General features: G+C 51.0%; 2 protein-coding genes across 4 annotated transcripts in view; one reads left to right on the top strand and one right to left on the bottom strand.

Annotated features, from left to right (window-relative positions):
* The first annotated feature begins 192 nt into the window (after positions 1–192).
* On the top strand, positions 193–19141 carry OTUB2 (OTU deubiquitinase, ubiquitin aldehyde binding 2). Its single transcript, XM_041759020.1, has 6 exons — positions 193–324; positions 9020–9115; positions 10518–10636; positions 14422–14506; positions 15114–15308; positions 16283–19141. The coding sequence occupies exons 1-6, from the start codon at positions 322–324 to the stop codon at positions 16487–16489; spliced, it is 705 nt and encodes a 234-aa protein (XP_041614954.1). The 5' UTR covers positions 193–321; the 3' UTR covers positions 16490–19141.
* The window catches only part of DDX24 (DEAD-box helicase 24), a 25318-nt gene continuing 12309 nt past the window's right edge, over positions 14934–27942 (bottom strand). For 2 of the 3 annotated variants that reach the window (XM_041759016.1, XM_041759017.1), the window contains exons 6-9: positions 27846–27921; positions 25123–25311; positions 23451–23580; positions 20828–21376 (exon numbers count right to left, since the gene is read on the bottom strand). In XM_041759016.1, the coding sequence (XP_041614950.1) occupies positions 21105–21376; positions 23451–23580; positions 25123–25311; positions 27846–27921 (667 nt within the window). In that variant the 3' untranslated portion in view covers positions 20828–21104. Of the gene's footprint in view, positions 15514–20827; positions 21377–23450; positions 23581–25122; positions 25312–27845; positions 27922–27942 lie in introns of those variants that run through there. The other variant, XM_041759018.1, reaches the window with a different exon arrangement.

The following is a 27942-nucleotide window of genomic DNA, read 5'->3' as shown; positions in this document are numbered from 1 at the left end:
GGGGGCGGTGCCCTGTCAAATAAACCCTGAAGCATAGGCTGAAGGCGCGTGGAGTCCCACCCACTTTCTGTGACGTCCTGCGTCCCAGCTGCTGATTGCCCGCCTCAGACGTCAATCGCGGGGCGTGCGTCTCGCTGGGACACAGTGGAGGTCTAGCCCGAGGTTTGCGGAGCGGTCGGGTGCATTCTCCGCTCGCCCCCGCGCCCTCGAGGCCCCCGCCGCCCGGCCCAACGGCGGAGCCAGCCGGTGGCTCCCGCGGCGCCCTCCCGCACCGGATCGCTGCCCGCTGGGGCGGGACCTGGCCCGACGGCTGCGGCCACTATGGTCAGTGGTCGTGGAGGGGGGCGGGGGGAGGGGAGCTGGACGGGGGGCGCGGGGGGCGGGCTCGCCGCCGGGGCGCCTGTGCGCTCGCGGGTCGGGGCACGGGCGCCGGGCTCAGCCCCCAGCGCGGGTCCCGGGGCGTTCGGACCCCTGGGAACGGGGAGTCGCCGCGACGGGTGCTGGGGGGGGGTCCCCGTCCTCCCCGGGGAGGCCCTGCAAGGCCCGAGGCGCGCCCCGCCGTGCCCCGTGGACGCCCGGCGCGGGGACCCAGCCTGGGCTCCGGGCCCCGCGTCCGTGGTGCGCCCGCCCCCGTGTCCCCAGGGTGTCGCCCCGACGGCGCAGTGTAGGCGCCCTCGACGGAAGGGAACCGAGAGGCCCCGGGGCTGCGGGTCGCCGTCTTTGTTAAGTAGCCGCGCAGTGGGCAGCTCCCCGCGCCACCCCTCCTCCCCAAGCCCCGCAAGTGACCCAGGAGGTGCAGGAGCCCCGGGGTGGGGGGGGACGTCCTCTCCATCCCGCGGATCAACAGAGGTGTGTGCTGTTGGGATGCACATGGAGAGGCGCCTCAAGTTGCAAGCACATGAGTTAGGGGGCCGCGGCGGAGGCCGGGGGAACCCTTGATTCAGAGTACGGGAGCAGAAACGGCCCCAGAGCCACCCTGGGCCAGGCCGACCCTGGAACTTGCGTGGGAGGGGAAACTGAGGCCCAGATAAGCAAAGGGCGGGGACTGATTGTGGTAGTAGACCTGGGACTTGAACGCAGGCCTCTGGACTCCCAGTCCAGTGCTCCTTGTGTTACATCAGACCACCTTGCAGGTGGTGGGGGGAGGAGCCGGGCACCCTGCGAGCAACGGAGCAACCTGGTGTGGCGACTGCCTGAAACCCTTTAATCCTTAGCCCCCTGCTCCAGGGAGCCTGTAGAGTGTAGGGGCTGGTGGCCCTTACGGTGGCTTGGGGTCATACAGCTCTGAGTTCAGATGCCATCTCCACCCCTTGGAAAGCCAAGAGGCTTTGGTTGGGCTGCCCCCCACCCCTAGCACTACTTGGCGCATCTGCACAGCAGGCACTGTGAGGGCCACATGAGGTGACGCCCGCGGAGCGCCCGGCCTAGGTAACCAGCTACAGCTGCTCCTGTGGTACCAGGGTCCTGGAAGTGGGTGCACACGCATGCCCCGTTCTTCTTGGTCCCCTCCCTCTCCTGTCTGCGCAGGGAGGTGGTCCATCCCTTCAGGACGCTCCTGGGCTGGCGCATGGGTCAAAGCCTGGTCACGGCCTGGCACGTTGAGTGTGGCACGAGCAGCCAGGGCAGCTAAGTCAGGGCTGCCCCGGACAAAGCAGCCGGCTGCTGGGGTATGGCCCAAGGCCTCTGGGGCATCTGGAAGCATCAGCTTCCTGCTTCTACCCAGTGCCCCAGGGTTTCCCTGGCTCTGCTGCTCCTGGAAGGGGGCCCAGGTGTTTCTGCATCCATCACCCACTACGGAGTGGCAGGAGCTGGGGTAATAATGAGTTCAAAACGCCACCCTGGAGCCAGAGGCCACCGTTGGGAAGCTGAGAACAGGGCAGGGACGGTGGCGACGAGGACCTGAACTTTTGGTCTCTGTGCTAGACAGTGAGGCCTCTGATTCCACCTTCCCCACTGCCCTGGACTCTCAAGACCAGAAGTCAGAGGGCAGATGGGGTCAGAAGCACCAAACCTTCACCCTGTCAGGGAAGGCTTGGGGGCCTTGGAGAGGGGTGAAGTGGTGAATGCACTGAGGAGGGTGTCTGCCTGGGAATCACGGGGTGGGGCAGGGCCGCGCAGGGTCTGCTGGCATTTACTGAGCACCTACTGTTAGCCACGTACTGTGCTATGTGGCAATTTTTATGTTCCTGCGTGGTGTGAATGGGGCTATGTGTGCGGGGGCAGCAGAGGAGAGGAACGTCCTTGGGAAATACACCATCTTCTTTCCTCTTCCATTTCAAAGACACTGGGCTAAGCTAGAGGCCTGTGGAGAAGGCACAGGACCCCCTGGGAGGGCAGAGGCTGCCACTGGCTGGGCTGTAGGTAATAAGTGTTCACTCAAAATCCAGTTAACATTTGGTGAATACATGAGTGTGAGAGGTGAATAGTGAAACCACAGGGCCCTTCCGTGCTTTGTTATTTTATTTGTCAAACAAGCCCCTAGTCATCAGGCCCCATGATGGGCAGTGATGAGAAAGGTGAGGGGCCTAACCTTGCTTAGGAGCTTGATACCTGTTGGTCAAGACAGAGCTGGATGCAAGCAATCCCTGAGCTACTGATCATGGCCTAAGAGGCCTGACTGAGGGCTTGGGGAGCACAGCAGAAAGCTGGTAGTCGCTGAGGGTGCAGGGAGTATCAGGGAAGGCTTCATGAGGGAGTCTTTTGAATGAGGTTTTGAAGCATATGTAGGAGTATTCAGGAAGGACTTGAGGAAGGGTGCATTCCAGGCAGGGTGGGACAGTGTGCTTAAAGGCATGGAAACAGGGTCAAGAATGGAATATTCTGGGAAAGGTCTGTGTGGATGCAGGGAGCTCAGAGGAGGGCGGGGAGATGAGTCTAGAAAAGTAGGGAGCGTCAGGATGTGCTGAGAAGGGCTTCAACATGCTGTGTTGTGGGCTTTGAATTTTATCCTGCCGGTGGGGATGGGGTGAGGACTGTAACAGACTTCTGACAAGTACGGGGTGGTTGACTTGGATGATCTCCCTGGCGGTTTGGTGGACACAGGGTTGGAGGTGGCCAGGCTGGGTGATGAGACTGGCTCATGCATTTGTTCATTCACCCATCCACTCAGTATGCATTTTTGGAGCATTACTGTGTGCCAAGCACTGGGGATTTGGTCTTGACAGGCATGCACAAATACCTGCCCTCATGTTGTTGACATTCTAGCAGAGGGACAGACAGATTGCAAGGAAATGAGTGAACCTACATGGCAGCCGATGTGAAGAAATAAAGCAAGTCAAGGTAGTGGGGGAGGGGCAATTTTACACAGGGCAGTCGGGGAAGACGTCTCTGAGGAGGTGATGCCACCTGAGTCTTAAGAGGAGCATCCCAGGCAGCAGGAGCAGCATGTGCAAAGGCCCTGAGGTAGAAATGGGGATGTCTTGTTGGAGGAACACAAAGAGGGTCATTGTGGTTGGTGCTCTGGGAGGGTAAGGTAAGCGAGGCTGGATGTCGTAGAACCTGGGAGATTGTCTTCAAAACGTTGAGTCTTTTCTTTAAGTGAGGGGAGCCACTGGAAAGAATGGAAGAGAGTTGTGTCCTCCTCTGGCTTATGTGAAGCTGCCTGTGCTGGCTGCTGTGGAGGATGGTGAGGAAGGGGGGCAGGGGTGGAAGCCAGGAGATGGGTTGGGCTGATGCTATTGCAGGCTCCCTGAGGGCAGAGGGTGGCGACTCTGGCCTGACCCAGGAGCAGAGTCGATGGAGAAGAGAGGAGTGCAGGAGGGGTCCTGGGTTTGGCATGAGCTCTGGCTGGATGGAGGGGCCTTTTGGGGAGCTGGAGACAGCTGGAGAGGAGGCAGATATGGAGCAAGAGAGCATTTGGGGCATAATAGTTGAGGGGATGCTGCTCAGACATCCCGGTGGCTGTTTAAAAGTGGGAGCTTTAGGGCCAGAGATGAAAATCAGAGGGTCCTTTAGAAGATGCTGTAGGAGTCCAGACATCAAATGAGAGGTGGCTGGGATCTGAGTTCAGAGTCTCTGCAAAACTAGCCAATAACTGTGACCCAAAAGGGGTGGAAGCCCAGATGCAGGGACTTCCCTGTTTCCTTATCTGCACGGCACAGAAGGGGCATGTGGTGGGGAGGGGCAGGCTGATAGCTCCCTGAGGATGTCCACACCTAATCCCCAGAACCTGTGAATAAGGTCCCTTACATGGCAACAAGGGCTTCACTGGTGTGGTGAAGTTAAGGGTTATTGAGATGAGGGCCCTGGATCACCCAGGTGGGCCCAATGATGTAATCACAAAGGTCCTTATAAGGGAGGGGGGGGGCAGGTGGTGGTGGTGATGGAGGAAGAGGTGGAGGTGGAGAAAGAGGGGGGAGGAGGAGGAGGAGGAGGAGGAGGCAGGAGGGTTAAAGTGAGGAGCTGTGATCCTGGAAGGAGAAGGATCGTGAACCAAAGAGCACAGGTAGCTTCTAGAAAGTGACAAAAGTAAGGAAATGGGTTTTCCCCTGGAGCCTCCAGAAATGCAGGTAACAAATCTGTGTTGTTTTTAAGTCACCGAGTGTGTGCTAACTTGTTATAGCCCCAATAGGAAACCAGTTCAGGGCACTAGGTCTTTCCAAGATCCTTTGCCTCCAAGCATTTTGATCACTCATCAGTAAAAAAAGTGATCATCCTATACATCCCTGTATTCTATACATCCTCTCCTAATGTAGCCCTCGGCCAGCCTACCTCCCTCTGAGGCAGCTCCACCAGCTAGGCTGACCACAGGCTGAGTCAGCCTCGTTAACCAGGCCCAGTACCCCAGAAGCCACGACTCACCGCGTGGTCTGACCTCAGGCTACCAGCTCCTTCACGGTAGAGTCCAGAGTTTCCAGGGGTCACCCACCGACAGGGCTCAGAACCTGGCCAATCTCCTCTCATCTCCTCTCAGAAGGTCCCTGTCACTTCCCAAGGCTTCCTGGAGCTCCAGCCCTGGTCTTGCCTGCCTGGAGCCAGAAGGATCTGGGTTGGGTGAGCCTGGCGTTTGGGGGGTCTGAGGCTGGTGGAGCAATGCTTGAGGCTACGTGGCCAGGTTACCAGTCTGCAGAGAGACTTTGGAGAGACTACCAGAGGAAATTGGGGAATCTGACTCTCCTGCATTTGGAGTGGGTGTGGACTCGGGTTGGGATCAGTTGCAGCACACCAAGTGCTTTGATTCCTGCCCTGGCTCTGAGGCTGTGGTAGGAAAGCAGTCCAGGCTCTCCGCGAGGAGGAGGAGGACACAAACCTGGTCTGAATGCCAAGCCCACCTGCTAGTGCATTTCTCACTTTGAAATATAGGCCTCGACTTAACCTGCTAAATGCCCCTTCCAAGCAGAGTTGCCAGCTGCCTGACTTAATTAGCATCTATTTGCAAACCAGCAATTAAAGACTAAAATCCTTTCAGGTGGCCTGATTAGGGCCAATGGGACATTGTCAGGCTTGTCCTTTCAACATCCTGGAAATTTTCAGGCACAATTAAAATAAAATAAAATAACAAAACACCAATTAGAGTCAGCCAATATCAAACCCAGAAAGCCTTGTACCTGATTTATGGGCCAGTAAACTGAGGCCGTGCCCAGGTTCTCCGTGGAGTTTCAGATCCTCGTTTTCCCCCAGAGCTGTGACCAGGGCTGTGCTGCTGGGGACAGGGACCAGGACAGGAACCTCAAGCTGATTTGGGCCATTCTGGAAATCCTGGTCCCCCTCCACCCCTCCCCCAGCCCCATAAGTACACTTGCGACCACTAAGGGGGCCTTGGAGCTGCCGGCACCTGGGGTGGAGGAAGCCAACCAGGGGAACCATTTATCAGGAGGGGTAAATCTTAAAGTAGTATTAAGTGAAGCAACGTAAAAAGGCCATGACATCTGCAGAATAGTATGTAATGCACATTTAAAACACGTGCATACGTAAAACAACTCTGTAGTTTTAAGAAGACCAGTACATTCCACGTACATGAGGTCCTTAGGCTAGGCAGATTCAGAGAGAAAATAGAATGGTGATTGCAGGGTCTGGGGGTGGGGTGGGGAATGCAGAGTTAATGTTTAGCCGGTAGAATGTCAGGTGGGGTGATGAAAATGCTCTGGGGACAGAAGCTGGGTGATCGTTGCACAACTGTATGTGTACTTAATGCCCCTGGACTGTACACTTACAAGTGGCTATGGGAGTATATTTTATATTTTACCTCAATGAAAAGACAGGTACACACTGAAACACGTACCACAGGGACTACCGATAGAGGGTGGGGCACGGGGACAGGGATGAAGGGAAGCCAGTGTTGACAGCAGGGCTCTCGAACCCCGAGTGTGGTGAGCGCCACCCTCAGTGGCTGAGAGGCACCCCGAGCTGCTTTTTAATATTTTTCCTATAAATTTAATAGCCTAAGGAAATTTGCCCCAAATGCCAAGTTTGATTATGGCAAGTGGAAAACCTAAACTGGCTTTCCTGGTCCAAGGTGGGTGTCCCTTTCTATTAACATTCTCGTTTTGACTGCTAATGGTGCTTTTCTATCATAAGTACTTATCCTTACATCATTCGGGTTAATTCCCTAAACTCCTTTCCACGCCTCCACTATATCCTCTCTGAAGCAACTGAATACACCTAACTACATGTCCTCCCTCCCCATTGTTTGGTTGGGCTTTGTTTGGGGCAGGCCAGGGATAAGCAGCGTTAAATACCAGTTGTACTGCTTTTTAATCCACGTTTAGAAAGACCCAAGCCGACGTTTGCAGTCCACTGTCTATAAAACGAGACTTTTGTTAGTGAGGTGGGTAATGGGACGCTGGAAGGAAGTGAATGTGAGCTAGAGGGTTCTGTAGAGCGGGCGCACCTGCTGTGTTTAAACACACCTGAGTGTCCCCTTGCCTTTCCCTCAAAGCAGCAGAAGTGGATTTTTTATTATGAAACTTATGGGGTCCTGTGGGTAACTGTTTTACTAGCACATAGTAGTAAGAGTGCAAAATTGCATACCAGCAGTTGTTATGCTGATAATGGAAATCCTCTATGATTTAGCAAAGATCAAAACATGTTAACTTTTCCCTGCTCTTGTCATGTCCAAGCTGAAGTGAGGAAGGAGGCTGACTTAATTTTGCAGAGAAGGCTGAGTATGGAATGGAAGCTTCCAGAAATGAAACCCAGAATCTCTTCCCCCACCAACAAGCATTTGCATCCCTGTTCCCTCTTTTAGAAAGCCTTTTCCTCCTGTTCTTGGGATGATACATTCATCCTTCTCCACTCAGGTTTTTCTCTGGGAAGTTGGCCTGACTCCCCCAAATTCAGGAGAGAGCATGTTTGGGGCCACCAGAAAGGGAGAAAAGGAATAAAAAGTGTGAGTTCAGGGGAGAGCCCAAGCCTGACTTGGGTGGGGTGGGGCAAGCAGGGAGTCCTTCTGGATATGGTGGCTTTTGTTTGTTTAACAAATCTCTCACCCTCTGCTCTCTTCCATGCCTTATGATGGGCCCTGGGGCATCAGGTAAATGGAAGGCCTCAGTAGTGTGACAAGCTGTCATCCGCCGAGGGAGGCCTGCGTGGCTTTGGTGACGTTGATGGCAGGGAGCATCCAACCCCCCAGAAATGCCCCCTTCCCAGTCAAAGCTCCTCTCATCTGTCCTGGATGCTGGACACAGGAATCGGAGCAAAGAAGCTCATTGTCAGATAGAAGTTTGAGTCCAATGTAGAGATGGGCAGCCCTAGAAGTCACTTACACCTCATTGTGTGATCTTGTGGTCCAGCTCTGTGCTTCCAGTGATGAACTTTGGTGAAATCTAATCATCAAAAATCCAGACATTTTTCCAGGTGGAAAGGAGCTTGTAACATCAAAGCTCCTCTGTGAGCCCTCAGCCCTAGCCCTCAGTCTGTGAGGAGGTGGAGAGGCTGCCCAGGAAAGGCCCGTGTGGTCAGAGGCATAAAGTGAAAGTGGTGAGCTCTGACAACTCTGTCAAAAATGATAGCAATAGATGGAAAGCTTTTCTATTCACAAAAATCCCAAGTAACACCAACCTTACAGCTGTGCAATGTTGAATAACTGTCTCCTTGGGTTGTGTGCAGACACCAGGCCCACTTCTCTTAAACTAAATGACATGTGGCTTTATTTATTTATTTATTTATTTATTTTTTTAAATTTATGATAGTCACAGAGAGAGAGAGAGAGAGAGAGAGGCAGAGACACAGTCAGAGGGAGAAGCAGGCTCCATGCACCGGGAGCCTGATGTGGGATTCGATCCCGGGTCTCCAGGATCGCGCCCTGGGCCAAAGGCAGGCGCCAAACCGTTGCGCCACCCAGGGATCCCGACATGTGGCTTTAATGCCAATTTCTCTTCCATTGCTTTCATGCTGTGATCAGAGCTGTTCTAGGGATGGGTTGGAGGCAGGGGTGCATCTGCCATTTGGGCACTGGGCAGGAACAGTTTGAGACAGAGAGGAGGCTGGTAGGGAGTTGGCTGTTAAAACAGAGATGTCTCCTGCCCTTTCCCTGGCCCCGAAGCCACCTCCTGCCATGACCTGCTCCTTGTGGATTTCTTCTCAGCCCTCCAGAGCCCTGCCTCTGGGCCAGGAAGCTTATCTCTGGGTTGGAATGGATCCAGGCTCCAGCTGGGCTGCAATATGGACTTTGGCCGGTAGGTGGTACATCCACCAGATGTTCTAACCTCTATTTGCAGATTGTCAAAAGGTGGTTTGTGCAGGCTGGAAGTTTAGGTATTGTTGGCAAATAAAAGAATGAATGAGTGAGACAGGAAGGGCAGGAGACAAGGGGATACCTCATACTCCAGCATGAAGGCTCACTAGGTTCGAGGAGTTATATCCTAAAGTGAGTCCATTCGGAAGTTACAGGATGACATCCCTAAAGGATGGGGCCGATCCTGACCAGGGAACATGACATCCAAGATAACTGGTAGTGTGCCCTTTGTGGATAGGTAACATTTACTATGTCATGTAACTAGCAGTTGAGAGGCTTTCTACCTGGTGGAAGCCCATCAGTTGCTTTGAAATTGTCACACAGCTTTGCTTCCTTTTCTTTCAGAGTGAAACATCTTTCAACCTAATATCAGAAAAATGTGACATTCTATCAATTCTTCGGGATCATCCTGAAAACAGGATATACCAGAGGAAAATCCAGGTGAGATGGAGGTTTGCAGGGGAGAGGATCTTGGAGCAAATGTGCTGGAGCTGGGATTGGAGTCAAAGGTACCACTTTGAAGGCAGAGTGGCTTAGCATTGGGGCCGGGCTCCCGGGCAAATTAAAGGAATCCCACAATATTTTCATGTTGGGTATTTGCCTTAATGAGAAATCTTTTAATTGTCAAAAATATATGTATACGTATATATTTATATAGGGCTTTTTTAAAGCTAGGTACTATCCTAAATGCTTCATATACTCACTGAGATCTCATGACAAGGTTGCAAATCAGTACTTTTATATCCACATTTTACAGCTGAGGAAACCGAGGCACAGATGCTAAATAGCAGGCCCACCATCCTACAGCTAGTGAGTGGACAAGCTGGGGTTTGGAGCAGGCAGCCTGATCTCTAAGCTGCATCCAGAACCACAGTGCTAGGGCATCTCTCAGTGGGGAAGAGCCACTCCAGCTGAGCTATGCAAAAGAGGAGTTGGCCAGAAGGGTGCAGGGACAGCTCACAGAACCAGGGCAGCAGGAGGAGCCTGGGCTCTCTCCATCTCTGGGGGCAGCACACCTCTGCTTCCTCTGCTCATTGGCAGGACTATCTCCTGCAGCCACAGGGAGCACTTCCTGGGGCAGGAGCAAAGGCTGGGCCATAGGGACTCGTGTACCCTGGAACCCTCTCAGGAGGTAAGATGGGGTTCCCAAGGAGCATGACCTTCCCTGTTGGCCTGCCTGAGATGGGCCCCATTAACTCCAAGCCTTGTCATTGCTGTGATGGGAGCAGGGACTTCCTGATGCCCATGCTCTGCTCTCAGAACGCTGATGGTAACCCCATGAGGCAGCCAAGGGGACTCCAGGGCGTTGCAGAGATTGGCAGCTAGGAGCAGAGTGGAGGTGAGTGGCCTGGGGAGGGCCACACCTTTTGAGCAATGTTTGAAAGACTGGCCAGACCACGTGGTTATGTCTGAGGTGTCCTTTTCTAGAGGCTGCAGACTCCTGGCCCACTGCTCAGCCACACTACCCCTGCGCCATGCACATCACTTTTGCTCCTCTCAGTGCTACTCCTCCTGGAAGCCTTCCTAGACTTCTGATGCCACTGTTCCAAGGCACTCCCATGCTTCCCGTCTTGTCCTAATTGTCTAACGGTCCATTTCCCCAGACTGTAGACTACCTGAGGGTGAGCCTTGACCTGTCTGTTCAGCACTGGGTGCTGCCACAAGGACAGGCTCGGCACAGTTTTACATTTGTGTGATGAAGGATATTTGGGAGACTGTGAAGGGTCAGCCGGCCCAAGAGCAGGGAGCAGGTGCTACCTGGGGGAAGGGTGGGCCCTGGCCCTTACAGGACTTAAGGGGTGATGGTGTTGCAGATGTCCACATTTCCTTTTCTGCCCTTCAGGAACTCAGCAAAAGGTTCACCGGGATCCGCAAGACCAAGGGGGATGGGAACTGCTTCTACCGGGCCTTGGGCTATTCCTACCTGGAATCCCTGCTGGGGAAGAGCAGGGAGGTCCTCAAGTGAGTGGGGGGCATGTGGGACCACCGGGTGGGCTGGGGGGAACGGCTGAGTCTCCCAGAGGGGGTTTCCTAGGCACAGCCTGCCAAACCTGGGGAGGGGACAGCCAGGCGGTTGGGAATGGAACCAGTGACCTCATGGGTGCCATTGCCCTGGCCTGAGTGCGCCTAGGTGGGTTGCCTTGGCTGACTTTTTGAAGACTCACTCCAAGGAGAAAAATGAAGCTTTGCCCATTGTGAATAATTTTAGTTGCCCCTGTTCTTGAACGTGTGTAACTGGGCATCTGCCCATCTACCCGGGTCTTGACGTGATGCCGAAGGTTCCTCTCTGTCCAGCTGCTGCTTCCTGGAGCAGTCCTTTAGGCCTCTGCATCTGGGCTTAGGCCAGGGCTTCTCTGGTGTCCCCCTTCGCTCAAACCGCCTGGATCTTGGTGAGGGTGGTCCCAATTCAGTTGGTCCAGGGCAGGCTTTTGTGTCCCTCCCGAGCTCCTGGGAGATGCCGCCACTGCCGGGTCTCAGACCACACTGTGAGCAGCAAGGAGCTGAGAGATGTGCTTCTTGATCTTGGAGCTCTCACTGCCCTGAGAGGATCTGATGAAGGCCACCGCCCACACATGCGGGAGCAGAGCAGAGTAGCCCAAGCTCCCAGAGCCCTCAGGCTTGATCCTTGGACCCTGGTGCCGGAACTACTCTGCAAGGGCAGCTTTCTCAACAGCGGCACTCCCCACATTCTTGTTGTGGGGCTGTCTGGGGCCTTACAGGGTGGTTAGTAGCATCCCTTGCATCCACCCACTAAATGCCAGGAACATCCTTCTCCCCAAGTCATGACAATCAAAAATGTCTTCGGACTCAATCAGGTATCTCCTTGGTTGGGGAGCAAGTCAACCCTGGTTGACAACAGCTAGGTTAAGGCCATTATCTCCTGTTCAAAATGTAGATTCCCTCAAAAGGGACAGAAATTAGGCCACCTGTTCCTTATTTGGAAGGAACCATTCCTGAATGACAAACTGGCTGAGTCTCTTTTGATGGGAGAGTCACCTATCTGTAGTCACCATCCTCCCCCATCTCCCCACAGCTCTGCAGAGTTGAGACCGCACAATCCTGGGCAGGGTTTTCCCCCACTACCCGTATCCCGCAGAGTTGGGCCATGTCGAGGTCTAGGGCTCTAAGCCTGACCTCACTCTCTTGCTTACTTGCTGTGTGACTTTGGGCAAGTCACCCCACCTCTCTGAGCCTCCGTTTCTGTGGAAGGTGGGTGAGTTTGCATACACAAGGTGTTGTGGGTGGTGCTCACAAAGCCCAGCCCATGTGTCTGTACCAGCCCTGCATGCTCATTTCCCTTCACTCCAGCACTCCTTACAGGGCAGTGTCCCTGCCTACAGTCTTCACCCAGCAGGGCACCACACAGACTGGCCCCAGGGATGTAGCAGAGAACGAGACAAAACCCCCCGTCTGTGGAGCAGACATGCTAGCAGGAGAAGACAGTATGTGAGGTGTCAGGTGGTGATAAGCGTTGTAGGAAACACCAGGCAGGGAAGGTGGCCAAGTTGTCCAGGGCTGGGGCAGGAAGTGTTGCCCCAGGTGTTTAAGTAGGGGTTGGAGGTAAGGTCTATAGCTATAAAGACCCTGAATTTCAGCCTGAATGAGACGGAGCCCCTGAGGGTTTGAGCAGAGCATTGCCTGGCCTGCTGGCTGGTCTCCACAGGACAGACTGAAGGAGGCAGAGCAGGGAACACGCTCAGGGAAAGGAGAGAGGATAGTGACCAATCCCCCTCCACTCCCGCCATGAGCAGGTAGGGGTACTGACTGGATTCCAGATTCCTGTAGAGGGGGCATCAACAGGACTCATTCACGGTTAGGCGAGGTTGGCATTACCCCATGCTGCAATTTGAGTACACTGAGCCTCAGGAAGGTGACAAGCCTTGCCCAAGGTCACCCTAAAGCTGGCATACAGGGCAGCCCGGGTGGCTCAGCGGTTTAGCGTCACCTTCAGCCCAGGGACGCTCCTGGGACGCTGGAGACCCTGGATTGAGTCCCATGTCAGTATCCATGCAGGGAGCCTGTGTCTCTGCCTCTCTCGAATAAATAATTTTTTTTTTTTTTTTTTAAAAGCTGGCATACAGCAGAGAGCCTTACCCCAAGTCCCAACACCATCCTCCTCCCCTTCACTCGCCTCATCGGCTCAGAGTTCTGGCCTAGGCTTTTGCCTCTCACGTAGCTGGGCCCGCGTGCTGCGCCACAGTGCCTGGTATAGGGGTCAGCAGTCACTGGGAGGAAGCAGTGTGGGAATGCAGCTGCTGAGGTCCAGGGAGGCCAGGGAGAAGGGGGCCCAAAGCCTGAGAGCAACCGAACAGCAGGGCTGCCAACTGCTGGTGTGGTGTGTTCCCCACACCCGCCCTGGCCAGAGCCAACTTCCACCTCCTGCTTTAGATGTTTGTGCTCCGCATACACCACCCCTCTCCTCACCGGCCCCTCTCCTGCAAGGAGGCACCTGAGCCTCTCCCCCTCTGGCCTAGAGTTCCTGGTTGAAACCCTCTGCCTGTGCCCCACTGGGAGTCTAGCCTCCCTCCCCAGGGGAGGGACTGCAACTCAGCCAGTGCCAGCCGTCCCCCAGAGCCTCTCTACTTGGTCCTTCTTGCACCAGCTCTTACCCTCCCCTCCATGGACCAGTCACTTATTCTGTTTCTCATGTCAGCTGCTAACTGTGTCTTGGGGCCAGGGGCTGATAGGGCTCCTTGCGGGCCTCTGACTACCATGACTGCTCTTGGAAGGGAGCTGTGCCATTAGGGGCCTGCCACGGAGGTAGATAGGGCTGAGCCAGCACTGACAAGAGCAAGGGCCACTGGACCCAGGTGTGAAAGGAGGTCAGTGCTGGCCAAGGTTTAACGGCTGTGGGACAGGGAGGCCTGACTTGTGTTAGCCCATCCTGTGGTTTAAATACTCCTGTCACAACTGGTTTTTCAAGCCACCATCATGGGGGTCACTCAGCAGGGATCAGGGAAGAGATAAACATATGCTACAGCCCAGTCATATCTCCACCATCACACATGACAGACATATGTAACCTCAAGAGCAAAGATAATTAGGAAATGGAGTTTTAAATATTTAGCTTTGTGTTGTAGTATAATTCAAGTAATGGTGTTTAACCCCTGACTGGCAAAATCTTGAAAACTGAACAATTAGCTCTTGTGAATAGGTAGAGGGCACTGGTTGAGGGGACAGGGTGCTAAGGAGTGAAACACAGACGGGGAGTGAGTGGCTGTGGGTGGGAGGGAGGCTTAGAAGGGAGAGGAAATTGGGGAGCTAGGCAGGGGCCCTCCCTTGGATGTTTGTGCTGAGGAGCTGTGTCCTGAGGGAGGAGACTGTGCTAGGTCACTCCAGAGGTCCTTGTGGAGAAGGGACTGGGAGCAGGGGAAGGCTGAGCATGGCCCTGGCCAGAAATGATGATCACATGGCAAGAACCACGGGGAAAAGGAGGAACAGAGTTCAGAAACCTTTGAAAGGTAGAATCAACGTCTGGGAGGGAGTAGTGATTACCTCAACTTCCTAATCTATGAACTGGGTGTAACACCCCCTTCCTGGGATTGTATACACTGGGGAGGAATAGAAAAGTCTGTGTGTGATCCACAGGGAAGTGCTCTGAAAGGGAGAGAGCAGTCACCTGGTAGTGGCACAAACCTCAGGTGTGGGGTGCAGTGGGTGTGAGCGGGAGGACACTGACTGTCACAGCAGTGCTCCATCATCATTTCTCCATGAGCCATCAGTCTCAGTCTTCCTTCCCCCTTCAGGTTCAAAGAACGTGTCCTGCAGACCCCAAATGACCTCCTGGCTGCTGGTTTTGAGGAGCACAAGTTCCGAAACTTCTTTAATGCTGTAAGTTAACCTGGGCAGGATGGCTGAGAGTCCAGGTCCTTCCATGCTGGCAGAGCAGATAGGAATGGGCACTGGCTGGAGCCCCTCACAGCCCATGGTTCTGCTGTTATGCCCTTCTTGCTCCTCCCAGCTGGGGGAAGGACAGACAGCTGCTTCCAGCACGTGGGGACAGGACCCCAGGGCCCTGCCCTCCTATTGGGAAGGGGCACCTCCTTTGGGGCAGCTTTCAGGCTGGAAACATCCCCTAGTTTCCTTCATCCATTCCCTCTCCACCCTGCTCCCCTCCCTTATGAAGCTGGTGGGGTTGGAGGATTCAGTTCTGAATCCCAACAACCAGTGATGGAAGGAGACCCCCAAGTGCTATGCCCTAGATAGGATTCTGGGCTAAGGTACACATTGCGGAGCATTTCTAACCCTCCTACTTAGCTTTGGTCCCAGATATTTATTTCGGTACCTCAATTAGAGGACTTAAAAGGGAAATACACATGGAGGGGAGGGTCCTGTGGAGAGAGTCCCATGGGGGAGGGAAGAGAAGGGGGAGGGAGGGGAGGGAGGGGAGCGAAGGTCTTGCCTGTGCCTCCCTCGACTGACACCTGGCGGAGTGCAGTTTTACAGTGTGGTAGAGCTGGTAGAGAAGGATGGCTCAGTGTCCAGCCTGCTGAAGGTGTTCAACGACCAGAGCTCCTCGGACCAAATCGTGCAGTTTTTGCGCCTGCTCACCTCAGCCTTCATCAAGAACCGTGCAGACTTCTTTCGACACTTCATTGATGAGGAGATGGACATCAAAGACTTCTGTACTCATGTAGGTCCTCAGAGTCTCAAGCTTTGGGGACTTAGCTCCCAGCCCTGGGATCTGCTGTATCAATACCCACCTCCTGGGTTTGTACACACAGGGGAGGATGGTGTGTGGGCCGTGGGAAGGTGCCAGGAAAGCCCCTCTCCTCTCAGGAGACTTTAACACCATCATCCCTCGTCAGGGCAGTTGATGTCACGTCTGCATTTGTAATCTGAAGAACGAGATTAGCAAATCAGAAACTGATCCTACTTGAGCTGCCTGAACTGTGTGGCTGTGGGTGTACATCCATCTGAGAAACAAGGGCCCTGTTTACAAAACTGCAGAGTAGCAGCCCCAGAATCACATTTGTCTTAAGATGTGTTATGCTGTATGGTATTTATCTGAAACGGAGCTGCCAACATTTAAACCTTGGGTAGCTTTCCTATCTGGATTTCTCTCAGAAGATCCAACTCTCAGGGCTTTATTCCTGCATGGCAACAATCAGCAGGAGCAGAGTAGCAGCGCCCTGGTTATGTGGGACACGCATGCCAGCCTGCCACCATCTCTCTGTTGCCTCTTCAGCTCTCGGACTCACTCATTCGCCTAGCCCTCTGAAATCCCTTTTTGATGTCCTCTTCCGTTCTGAGATTCCTTGGTTCTGTGCATTAATAAGTCCAAGCTCAAATATTCCTGCCCCCCCCCCCACCCCCGTTTTTGAAAATAGTGTTCTCTTCTTACATATAGCTAGAGTCGGGAATCAAAAAGATCTTGATTCGAGCCTTGCAGTTCTACTGTGTTTTTCTGGTTGCTCTTCCTCACAGGGTTTGTTTCCTCCTCTAGAAATGGGGGATGGAAGTTATCTACCTAATGAGTTGTGAAGACTATTTCCCAACATAGATGCTTTAAAAGACCCAGGGCCATGAAAGCCAGAGCTGGGATTCTCCTGTGTCCTCTGCCAGGCCTCCTCCCTAAACTGAATTTTTTTATTCTGGCCTTGGCAGGAAGTGGAGCCCATGGCCATGGAGTGTGACCACATCCAGATCACAGCCCTGTCTCAGGCACTGAACATCGCCCTGCAGGTGGAGTATGTGGATGAGATGGACACGGCGCTGAACCACCACGTGTTCCCCGAGGCTGCCACCCCTTCTGTTTACCTGCTCTATAAAACATCCCACTACAACATCCTTTATGCAGCCGATAAACGTTGATTAATTTTAGGCCATGCAGTGGAGCCTGTCACCTAACGGGACTGCATTCTAAATGGAACATTCCGGCTTTTTAATTTTTTAAGCAACTTAAACTATAGCTAGAAAATGTACAGCCTTTTGGGCAGAGTCACTGGGAATGAGGCCTACCCATTATGGACTGTGGTAATTTGAGGATCAAATGCTTTCTAACTCAGGGCTACAAAGCCAGAACCCCTGGCTCTGCCCCCAGTTCCCTGAGGCCCTGGGCAAGTCACCTCCCCTCTCTGGGCCTGTTTCTTCATCTGGAAAAGGTATTTGCCAGTGCTCACGTTCTACTGTATAAAAATAGGCCCTCTGGTTTCCTTTCACCAGGGGCAGAACCTCTGTGGGGAAGAAAAGCTCAAGGTCAGCTGTCGTCTGTGACTTACCTGTTCTACAAAAAGGAATCCAGTCCAATCAGCTGTTAGACTGGATGTTGGTGGATGGTTGACTGAAGCATTGGCCAGTTGAGGCCAACTTGAATGTGAGGGCTTCATTCAGCATGGTTCTAAACATTCGTGATGATGGGGGTGTTTTCTTACCGTAACTTAAGGACAAAATAGACTTTTATGCCAAAGTCTAGAAAGGGGCCTTCAGCACCGAAGCTCAAGTTGTTGTGGCCCCTCTCTACCTCTCTCAGGGCCAGAACTGCTTGCCTTTGGGCAGGCCCTTTAGGATTCTGCTGCTAGCCCCACCTGAACAGAGGCTCAAGGAAGCCTGGGACCAGGAAGCTGTCTCACCATCCCCAACACAGCCTGGAAGTAGAACCCAGGTAATCCTCCAGGTGGAGACATAGCACATGCAGCCACAGACATGGATGGGCAGGGCAGACCAGTTTTGCAAGGCTGTCTGTGGCTTCTTTCCCTTTTCCCCACTTCTGCTTGGTTTTGTGGGCTGGCAGGAAATTAGGTGGGAAAGAACAGAGACAAGGCAAGCAAACTGGCAGTGGGGGAGAATTTGGAAACTGCCTGGAAACCAAGAGTCCTAGCTGGCAGCCTCCTTGTTTATCCACCTGAATGTGCCCCTTAATAACTTTGTCACATTGGTGACCCAGGACATCAAAGAGCCCCAGCTGATCTGGGGTACTGCTTGCAAGCTCTCTTCCTCTGTGGAAGGAAATGGAGAATGTAGAAGTGTGGAACTGCCCATGGGATACTTCCCTAACCCAAGGGGTTTTCTCATAGGTTCCATTCTGCAGGGACTTATGACAATCTACCCTGCGATGTCTGCTGCCAGCCAGACTATGCACAGGGACTGAAAGCAGACTGCTGAGGCTTTGTACACAAACAGCACATTTGTATCACTCTTCTGCCTTTGCAAAGACAGGTATTAAGAGTGCTTAAATGGCAGGCACAGACTCAGGTTTCCCCACTGCCTTAGGTGGAATTTAAACCCAAGGGTTCACAATAATTATGTCACTTTTCCACAGGAATGTAAATGCGACCTTGATTTCTAAATTGGTGATGTCCTACCCTGCTCTGGGTAGGAGTGCTAGGATCTGTAACACACTGGGAGGATGGGGGGGAACACTATGTGACTAGTATGTATCAGGATCTCCATTTTCAAACTGAAGGGTATGAACACAGCACCAGGCTGAATGCCCTTGGCTGCTCCAAGGCACTGCAGGATGGCCTGCACCTCCAGCTGGGCTCTCACACACCGCACAGGCAGCAGGTGCCACTTTTCAGCATGTGTTCACAAAGGCAGATTTCTCTTTGGCAGACTGGCTGGAGAAATTCCCTCTCAGACTTCCTTGCTATGCTTCCAGGTCTGAAGCTCACCAGGGCTCCTAGGATCTCTCCTGGGAGGAGGGCCCCCAGTTTAGGCAAATTATGTGCTTCCCCCTTTTTTCCACAAAATGTCTGGTCAAATCCAAGCCATGGCTCTCTGCCCTCAGATCTGAGGGCAAGCACAAATGGAGAAAAGGCAGTGGCCGAATTCAGGAACTTGTTCAAATCATCTGGGGAAGTCCCTGAATGCCAGCGGGACTGGCTGCTGTAGCAAGCATACTTCCTGCCTGGATAATTCTCCACCCACCTCACCAAGCCATCCATCTCTTTCCAGACCAAAAGCAGGGAGGAGAGTTGCTTTTAGAGCCTATCTTTATACCTGCATGTTTATTATTTTCTTTCTAAAGGGAACTTTATAAATAGGACTGTTTAGTGACAACAAACTGTCCATGCTTTTGACTGGGTTCCTATTTTAAACACAAAAGGGAGTTCTGGGGCCAGACTCGCCTAGGTTTGAATCCCACCTTTTTACCTCTTTGAGCCCCAACTCCCACATCAGTGAAATGGAGACAATACCTATGCAGCACAGGATCACTGGTTAAAGTGGAACAGGTTTATGGCTGAGTACTGAGACCTGACACCCAATGCTCTGAATGTGGGGAAACAGAATACTTGCTGGACCATGGGCAAATATCACCTTGGCAGGAAACTAGCTTCCCACATGGGGAAGTATCAGGGGCCGTTAGAAAAGTCTAAGAACCATTCTCACACTGTGCAAAATGGGGACAGGAGCTATGGCTCAGTGGGCGGCTGCCCAGGGTCAAGGGGGGGGGGGCAAGCCCCATTGCTTCTCCCAGCAGTTGGTGGGAACATTTTCCTAGCATTAAAATGGTTTCCATGACAACTTCTGTCCTGGTTTCTTAGTATTTGGTATCCAGCATGCACTGAAAATCAACACTCTCCCACACTGCTTATGTATGTGAATGGATTAGCAGGGGAGAGTGGGCTCTCAGTGGAAGATCTACGTACTCAGGAAGTTCTGCCCATGGGCTGGAGGTACCAAAGAAACCAGAGGAATGGCCAAAGCTTTACCTCATCAAGTCAGAGCACAGAACTGCCTGTGAGGCTAACCTTATCTTTTAAAACCTATCCCTTTATAACACATGACCTCACCAAAAAAGTAAGAGAATTTGCTGCTGGAGGACAATGGCAGGATGTCAGCAGGCATCAGTGGGTCTGTCTGGGCTGTAGCCAGCAGCCTCAGGCTTCTCGTTACTCAGGTGCTAAGGTTCCTTAAGGCTGCTCAAAGCTCCACTGTATCATTTAGATAATGGTGAGTCTCCTGCCATCTTCTACCAGCTGTCACTCAAGAACTCATCTCACAGACTAGGATTGTTTTCTACTGCATTCTTCCTGGTTCACTGGTGACCCTGGGGAGATACTTCCTGGCAATGATGCTACCCTTTTAAAACTGAAACAGTTTTCTGAACATGCACTGGGCCCACAAGGAAATACCACAGTTTTAATCCCAGGTCTGCCACTTGGTGGCTCTGTGATCCTGAGCAAGTCTTAACTACTCAAGTGTCTGCCTTCTCAACCACAAAAACGTATTAGCACTTGCATCTCAGAGGCTTGTTAGAAACTAAATGATAAAATAGACGAAAATGACTAACAGTGCTGGGTATCTGGTCAGCACTCAAGGATACCCGACGCTGAGTTCAGTCAGGCTGTCCTGTTGTGGTTACCCAGAGGGGCTGAGAAACATTGCTGCCATCCTGCCAACCTTGTCAACCATAAAGCCAAGGGGACACCCTTATAGAAGCCCAGACTTAGCTGTGAAGAAATCTACGCTTCTCTGGCAAATTGTGGCTACTCACCTAGACTAACCTAAACAAAGCTGGGGGGTGGGTGTACCAAGAGGTCACTGGTTCCCTCAGCACACATTTATATCATGCTCTGACGTAAGTTCCAGGGCTGTTAAGGGGTGATTTAAAAGCCTATGCTGTCAAGGAGCTCAGCAGAGACTATACAGTGTGCCAAGTGTTATGGAGAGTTGGTAAGCACAGCTACTATGGGAGCCTACCTGAGGACACTGTCCCCTTCAGGGACCTAGAGAACATGTAGCTGTGCTCAAGGATGGAAAAGGCAAGCAGGCGGAGGGAAAAGCTTATAGAAAGGCTCAGGACAAGAGAAAGGACATGTGGGACTGTGGGCAACAACCACTCTGTCACACAGAGTAGGGGAAGGGAGACAAGGCTGGAGAAATTGTCTAGTGCCAGACCCCAACTGCCTCACAATGCCAGACTCTGCATACTGTTACTGGCTTCCCCACAAGTGGGTATGATGTTAAGGACGCCTGTGTTCTCTTGGAACCCAAGGATGGCAATCTCGCAGTGTGGCTCAGACAAGACAAAAGCTGTGAATAGCAGAGAGATAAAGAGCTATTAGGGTTGTGGAGAAAAGTGGGACAAGTGAAGACCTACCACTCCATCCACACTGTCCAGTGGGATCAGATGCACCCCACATGCATCCTGCAGGAGGATTAGGACAACTATACATTCCAGCCAAAAATTCAAGAATAACATGCTGGTTCTGACTACTGTCTTTAATTGAGGAAAACAAGATGAACATACTAGAAGTCTGTACACACTGGGATACAGAAATATATAAGCTGCTGCATAGAAATTTTACTCCAAAACAACACAGATATGCATGAAGTCTCTCCTGTGATGGGGGCTGGCATGGAAGAGGGAGATTTTTATAACCAGGGTTGATGGTGGAGTGAAAGGCAAAGTGGGAAGATTTCCTGTATAACCAGAGAACACAGAAACAATGTGCAGTCACTAACAGACTGACCTGGAGGGCAGTTAATTTGCACTTGTACTTGGCTGCGGTTGTTCCGGCTGCTGCTCTTTTGGCTTCTTTTTCTTTTTCTTCTTCTGTTTAGCGAGGCAGCTCAAAGCAGACTCACCATTTCGTGGGGTAGACATGAGTGTGGGCAGCTTGCCAGACTGAGTTGGATACTTGGTTTTCAGGTCATCTTTGAACAATGGCTGGGAAAGTAAATGGCGCAGCTCCTTCTTCAGGACCTTCATCTGCTTTTGTCTCCTACGTTCCTCTTGCTGGTCAGTTTTTCTTCCTTAAAACACAATACAAAACAGACCATATTTACTATGATTTGTAGAAATGTTTTGTTCTATCTTGATGGATACTTGTGATGAAAAATGTTTTGGAACTCTTGGGGAATCAAGGCTCAAAAGTTCTCTAAAGATGCTAGTATTGGCTAACTTCTAGCACAGTTTGAGAGGGATACTGGGGGGGCGGGTGGGCCACTGGGTCCTTCACTCTATTTATTTATCTATTTATTTTTATTTATTTACTCCGTGGATCAATAATTTACTATGAGTTATGACAATACTAAATTTGGTCAATTATTCATGGACTATAAAGTATTTATAAATGCTACCTTAATTTAAAGCATTAGCCATTAGAACTCAAATATTAATAAAGCTGGTGCCAACTTAAAGGAGGAAAGGAAGGGCACGGATAACGAGGACGGCTGGGGGAGGGGGAGGGCTCCTGGCTGTTACTACGATAATTCCGGTAACGGGTTGTCCCTGGGAGCCCCACTTCTGGGGCAGGCAGAGGTGCGGGGGCTCCTGGGGTGGCCTGGGGATCCCCTCGGAGCGGGAGCCCATGCCCTCCGGAGGGCCGGGCAGAGCCCCCGGTTGCCCAGAGCCTGGCTCCCCCTTCTGTTTCCTGCTGAGATAAGCGGAGTCTTGCCAGGCCTCGCTGGGCACCTCCTTCTACCAGGTGCAGTGCCGCCATTAGCCTTGTCCACCTGTAACACAGGTGGTTCTCGAAGGGGCCACCCAGAGGCCATGGCGTGGAGGGATCCGGTCCTCAGAACAGCAGGGCCCCGACGGGTGGACCCCGCCTCCTTCACTCCATTTAAAAAAAAAAAAAACCCTCTGAGACAGGAATTCTCTCAATTTTATCATCAAGAGCACTTGCTAAAAGGTCACAGAGCTAGCTAGCTAGCTAGCTGTCAAACTGCGATGAAAACCCAAGGTTCCTGACTTGAAGATCAGTTTTCTTCCTACAATTCACCCATTTGCTACTTGCTAGCTAGGGTAGGGTGACCTGACAGGTACAAAGCCTCCAGGAGACTGTAAACACCATCCGGCAGCCCAGCTCTCCTATACCTCACTACCAACACTGTGAATGCACCTGTGGAGGTGGGTGTGCCCATAAGGGCTCCATACCAGCTGGTCCTTAGGAAGTGAAGCTCAAGTCTCAAGCCTGAGCTATCAGGAGGAACAGCCAACTGTCACCAAGCCCACTGGTCTGGTTCCCAGCTTCTGTGTTGACAGAAGCAGACAACTTAAGTCGGCCTCTGAATTTGTTGGCTTTGGCACTCAGATGCCACACTTGTGGGATGGAAAGAACACTGGATCTAACTCTGGTATTGTCAGTTCTAGATTTGGCTCTCACTTCTTAGACTCAAGAGCTTTCTTAGAGCAGGGGCCACACAGATTCATCCGTGAATCCTTAGGCTTTTGCCTATGTTCAGAGTAGGGGCTCAGGAAAGGCCGGTAATGGAGCCATTTCCCTGTGCAAACTGCTGCTCTTCTGTGAGCTTCTGGTTTCCATTTATAAAAGGACAGTAATTCCTGCTCTGTTTATGTCATGAGACTACGGAAGCCACTTGAGATGACGACTGGTGCAGGAGTAACAATAATGATCATAAATAACAATTTAAGATGTATCAAATATTAGTTAGGCACTGGCACAGGCACTTTATTCTCATTAATCAATACATCTTTGCAATAACCCCATGAGGCAAGAATTTATGACCCGTACCTTATAGATGAGGACAGCCTAAGTACAGAAACGAGGTTAAGGGTCTTGAGCTGGTCACATAGCCAGTTAAGGGAATGGACCAACAGTGGCCACAGAGCCTACCCCTCATGTCACTACCTTTCCATATGAGGGAGACAGCTGAAGGCTCCAGACAAATAAGACAGAAGGAACAAAGGCCAAGGGCTGTACGCTTAACTGGGACTACAGCCTGTCACAAAAACAGAAAAGGTATCTTGCTGATTTTAACAGGATCTGTGGTAGTGGCAAAGTTCCAACAAGACAAAAGTTGAAGGAAAAAACAAATACAAAAACAAATGTATTCTTCAAGTCCCATCCAGCCCACCACTCACCCTTATACATCTCTTCTTCCAGCTCAATCTCAAGGGCAGCTGCTGCCTGTTCAATCCAAGAGTTGTGTAGACAAGCCTGGAAGTTCCGATACTCTGCTTTCTCAATCTGTCGAGCCAAATGGATTCGTTCCTGGGGAAAAGGAATAGAGTGTTCATTTGACAGAGCATTCAGGCCTCTGGGAAGCAAGGGCTCAAATACTTTGTGTCTTTAAAAAAAAAAACTCTGGAGGGCAGCCCAGGTGGCTCAGCGGTTTAGCGCCGCCTTCAGTCCAGGGCATGATCCTAGAGACCCGGGATCGAGTCCCATGTTGGGCTCCCTGCATGGAGCCTGCTTCTCCCTCTGCCTGTGTCTCTGCCTCTCTCTCTCTCTGTGTCTCATGAATAAATAAATAAAATCTTAAAAAAAAAAAAAAAGATTAGCTCCCATCAAAATGAATTTGTTCTGGTTCCTGATAAAAGCAGAGGGCAGTCATCACATGAGTATGCACAAATGAAATCACAAGAGCTAGCTTTCCTAACAACAAATCAGGAGAGCCCCACTTGTTGGAAGCTCACCTTGGCTGGACTGCCAGTCTATAGGTGTCCCAAGGGAACTCTTCCCCAGATACCACAGATAGCTTCCATAGGGGAGCTGGGACCCTGACACACTCCAACAGCCCTGAGTTAGGGCCCCACTGTGACTGATCAGAGGGACTACAAACTCACAGAACTGCCTTCCCTTTCTTCCATGTTGTCCTTGCCAAAAACACTTCAACTCTCCGCTCATGGGTGATGGAGTCAGACCACAATGACAGTAAACACAGAAAAAATGGAAGAGATCTTGTAGTGTGAGGGAAAGGAGCCATGGGAAGAAACAGTGGCTCTCAACCCTACTAATGGGAATTCTGTCACCTTCATCCTTCCAAGCTCATCTCCCACCGTATTTCCCCACACAGCTAACATTCCTTCTGAGCCAGAGGAGCCAAAAGTCCCTGAACTCTTCTATGCTTTTGCTCCCCCACTCCTGGAATTCTATTTTCCTCTCTACCACTCCATATGAAAGAGGCTTGGAAGAAACCTCCTCTCCTACCAATATAACCATAATGCCCACCAGACCCATGGTGCTCCATTTATACCTGACCTTCAGCATGGGCTTGGTCTACATCACAAGCCAGTGGACCTCCATGGAGAAAATCCACCTGGCTTTGGTACCTAACACACGGTGCCCATAGTCAGCAGCACCTATTCCGCTGAATGCTTGCTGAGTTAAAATAAAACCAGCAATGGTAGGAATTACTGGCATTTGCTTTACAGATATGACAAAACTTAGTATCTGCCTCAGCAAGACAAGTTGACCTTACTTCCCTACAACTACCAGGTAGCCACACTCACTGTCCTTGTCCAGTGGAGGGAAGGATGGTGGTGGTGGTAGAGGCTACAGGGGCAGGCAGTGAAGGGCTCAGGAAGAAAATTCCTCATGTTTTTGGCCACTCAAGAAAGTCTTTACCCTTCTGCCATGTATAGTATCCCTATTGATTTTTTTTAATTTTTCTTGTTTTTATGACCTCCCTATTCAGCTGTTGGCAGAATCATTAGTTTTCAAGGGTCCTGCTGCCAGGGCCTCACAGCAAGGTGAAAGTGCAGCAGCATTCCTTCCCTCATCAGTACTAGGTTTCTAAGTTTTTTTTTTTACCTTGACCGCGTCCATGTACTTTGTTTGCACAGGGAACAGTGGGATGTCCTCATCTTTCTTGAGGGTTTTGTAAATCTTCTTAAAGTTGATTGCATCCTCAGGCCCAATCAGCATCAGGCTGAGGCCTTCATTGGTGGCACGAGCAGTACGACCACTTCGGTGGACATAGATCTCTGAAGTACGAGGGACCTGCCAGAGGAACAGGGCAATCAAATGCATGGTTATCAGCCAGCATTGCTCTTCTCCTTAGGGTCAGCAACCCAATGCTGGGTCTCTCTCCCTCCCTGCCTGGTAGCCAGAAACCTCTCCAGCACTGTGGACATATTCAACTCTGTTCCCTTAGCCCTCATGTTTCAGGCCCGTTCACTATGCAGTGTCTACCCTCCACACCCCCGGTCCTGGCTTCAGGCCCTCATGACTACTCAAGAGAACAATGAGAGTCACTTATTTTGTCTCTAGGCCTCCCCACTCCCCTTGACCCAGCCCAAAGCTGCCACTGTAATCTTCCTGAGTCAAAGCTCTGATCTTAATTCCCACTCTAACTAAAGAAACTCCACTGATTCTTCATTACCTTTACATGAATGATTGAACATGGTAATCATAACCATTTACTATGTAATTACAACGGGCCAAGCAATTCCAGCACTTTACACTTTACATGTATTATCCCACTTACTCCTCACAAACAAGAACATGAAATACTTTCATGACTATCCATATTATAGACCAGAAAACTGACAGAGATGTTAAGCAATTCCCCCAGGTGAAGAATTAAATACTGGAGCCAGTATCCGAACTGAAGCAGTCTAGCTCCAAAGACCATGCTTACCCCTAGGCTCCATTGCTTCTACTCTAATACATACTGGGTATTATTCACAGATATGATATAGGTGCTGACAATGCCTCCCTCCCGTGCACCCATGGCAAATACCACTAATCTAGCAGTTTTCTCCACTGAACCCAGATAACACTACCAATTCCAATGAAGCTCTAAATACTGCTCTAAACTGTTCATAATGGTGCTAGAAATGCAGTCTCTTAGCCACTCTTCACTTTCTTCCCCCAACATAACCCCTACTTGTAGCCAACTGCCCACTTCCACACCGTTCTTTCCTCCTTCCCTTCTACCTCTATATGCCCAGATCTTCCTCATCCTTAAATGCAAAGCATCTTTTAGAAAGCCCTTTCCAACTTCCCAAACTAGAAGCTACCACTCTCCCCCATATTTTGCAACCTTCTAGTATCTCCTGCCTTAATTTATGGTTGTAGTCATCTCCTCTCCTTTAGTGGGTCTGAGATTTCTCAGGGGACAGAACTGTGTCTTGTTCATCTGGATATTTCCCACAAAGACTGGCCCAGTCTCTTCCCCAAAAATGAAGAAGATCTGCTAAATTGAATTGGCACCCTGAAAGATTTTATTTGAGAGAAAGAGGAGAGAGTACATCTGCATGCATGTGGGGGTAAGCAAAGGGAGAGAATCTTTAAGGAGACTCCCCAGTGAGCTCAGAGGCCAACACAGGGCTTGATCTCACTATCCATGGGATCATGACCTGAGCTGAAATCAAGAGTCATATGCCCAGCCAACTGAGGTACCCTGGTGCCCATACACCCTGAAAGATTTCTTAAACCATGAAGGATCAGAAGGAAGAAATAATAACACCACAATAGCTACCACTTCCTAAGTAATTAACACTGTGCGAGGGGTTTCATCAGCAGGAACTCATTTAATTCTCATGGTAACCCAAGAGGTTAGGCTGCATCATCACTTCCAGTTTACAAATAATGACAAGTGAAACCAGAGATGTTAAGTAACATCTTAACATCTGGGTTAAGATGTTAGCCCAGCCCAAGCTAACAGACTATGAAGCAGGCTATAAGCATTTGAACCTTACAAGGGTAGCCCTGAAGCCTAGACTCCTAACCACCACTCTATGCTAGGATTTGCCAGGTGCATACACTAATATTGTCAGTATTAAGAGCAGCTAACATTTAGTAAGTGCTCAGTGCTCAGGATGTGCCTGGTGTCTAAGCTGTTCACCCATTAACTTATTTTACCTTAATAAGAACTTTAAAAGGGATGCCTGGGTGGCTCAATCAGTTGTGTCTCCTTCAGCTCAGATCATGATCTTGGGGTCTTGAGATCAAGCCCCACAACGGGCTCCCTGCTCACTGGGGAGTCTGCTTCTCCCTCTCCCTCTGCCTTTCCCCACCCTGCTCATGCTCACTCTTAACCTCTCTCTCAAATTATAAAAAAAAACAAAAACAAAACAAAAAAACTTAAAGTAGATACTGTAATAACTTCCATTAAACAAAGACTGAGGCAGAAAGAGATTAAACAGCTTGCTCAAGGTTACACAACAGGGATTTAAGTCTAGGCAGGTCCTATCACCACACTCTTCTATTTCTCTCTACCAGGGTAACCAATTCACATGCTACTATGCCCATTCCATAAAGAAAATAAGACTCTAATCTGCCAATATCAATTAGTTTGCCCAAATCAAAGAGAGAGGGGCTATGTGGTATCAGAAGTGCCAAGGGGTTTTTTGAGAATAAATCTCTTGAGTTTTCCAAAAATGACAGCAGCTAATCAGTCACAAGATGACAGTGGTACTCTGCTGCATTAGGCCTTGAGACCAACAATTCCTCCTCCCTCTTTCCTCCCTTCCCAAACCTTTGCTTAAAACATTTCCCATTCAGTGCAACAAATTCCCTAATGCCCCTACCTGGTAATGGATGACATGCTGGACTTTAGGAATATCCAGGCCCCGAGCTGCCACATCTGTTGCCAGAAGAACACAACTGTGATAGAGAGACAAAGCT

This window comes from Vulpes lagopus, chromosome 6, assembly GCF_018345385.1.
Source record: "Vulpes lagopus strain Blue_001 chromosome 6, ASM1834538v1, whole genome shotgun sequence".
Taxonomy (NCBI): domain Eukaryota; kingdom Metazoa; phylum Chordata; class Mammalia; order Carnivora; family Canidae; genus Vulpes; species Vulpes lagopus.
The sequence above is the reverse complement of the archived record's forward strand: the minus strand, read 5'-3'. Positions and strand labels throughout refer to the sequence as shown.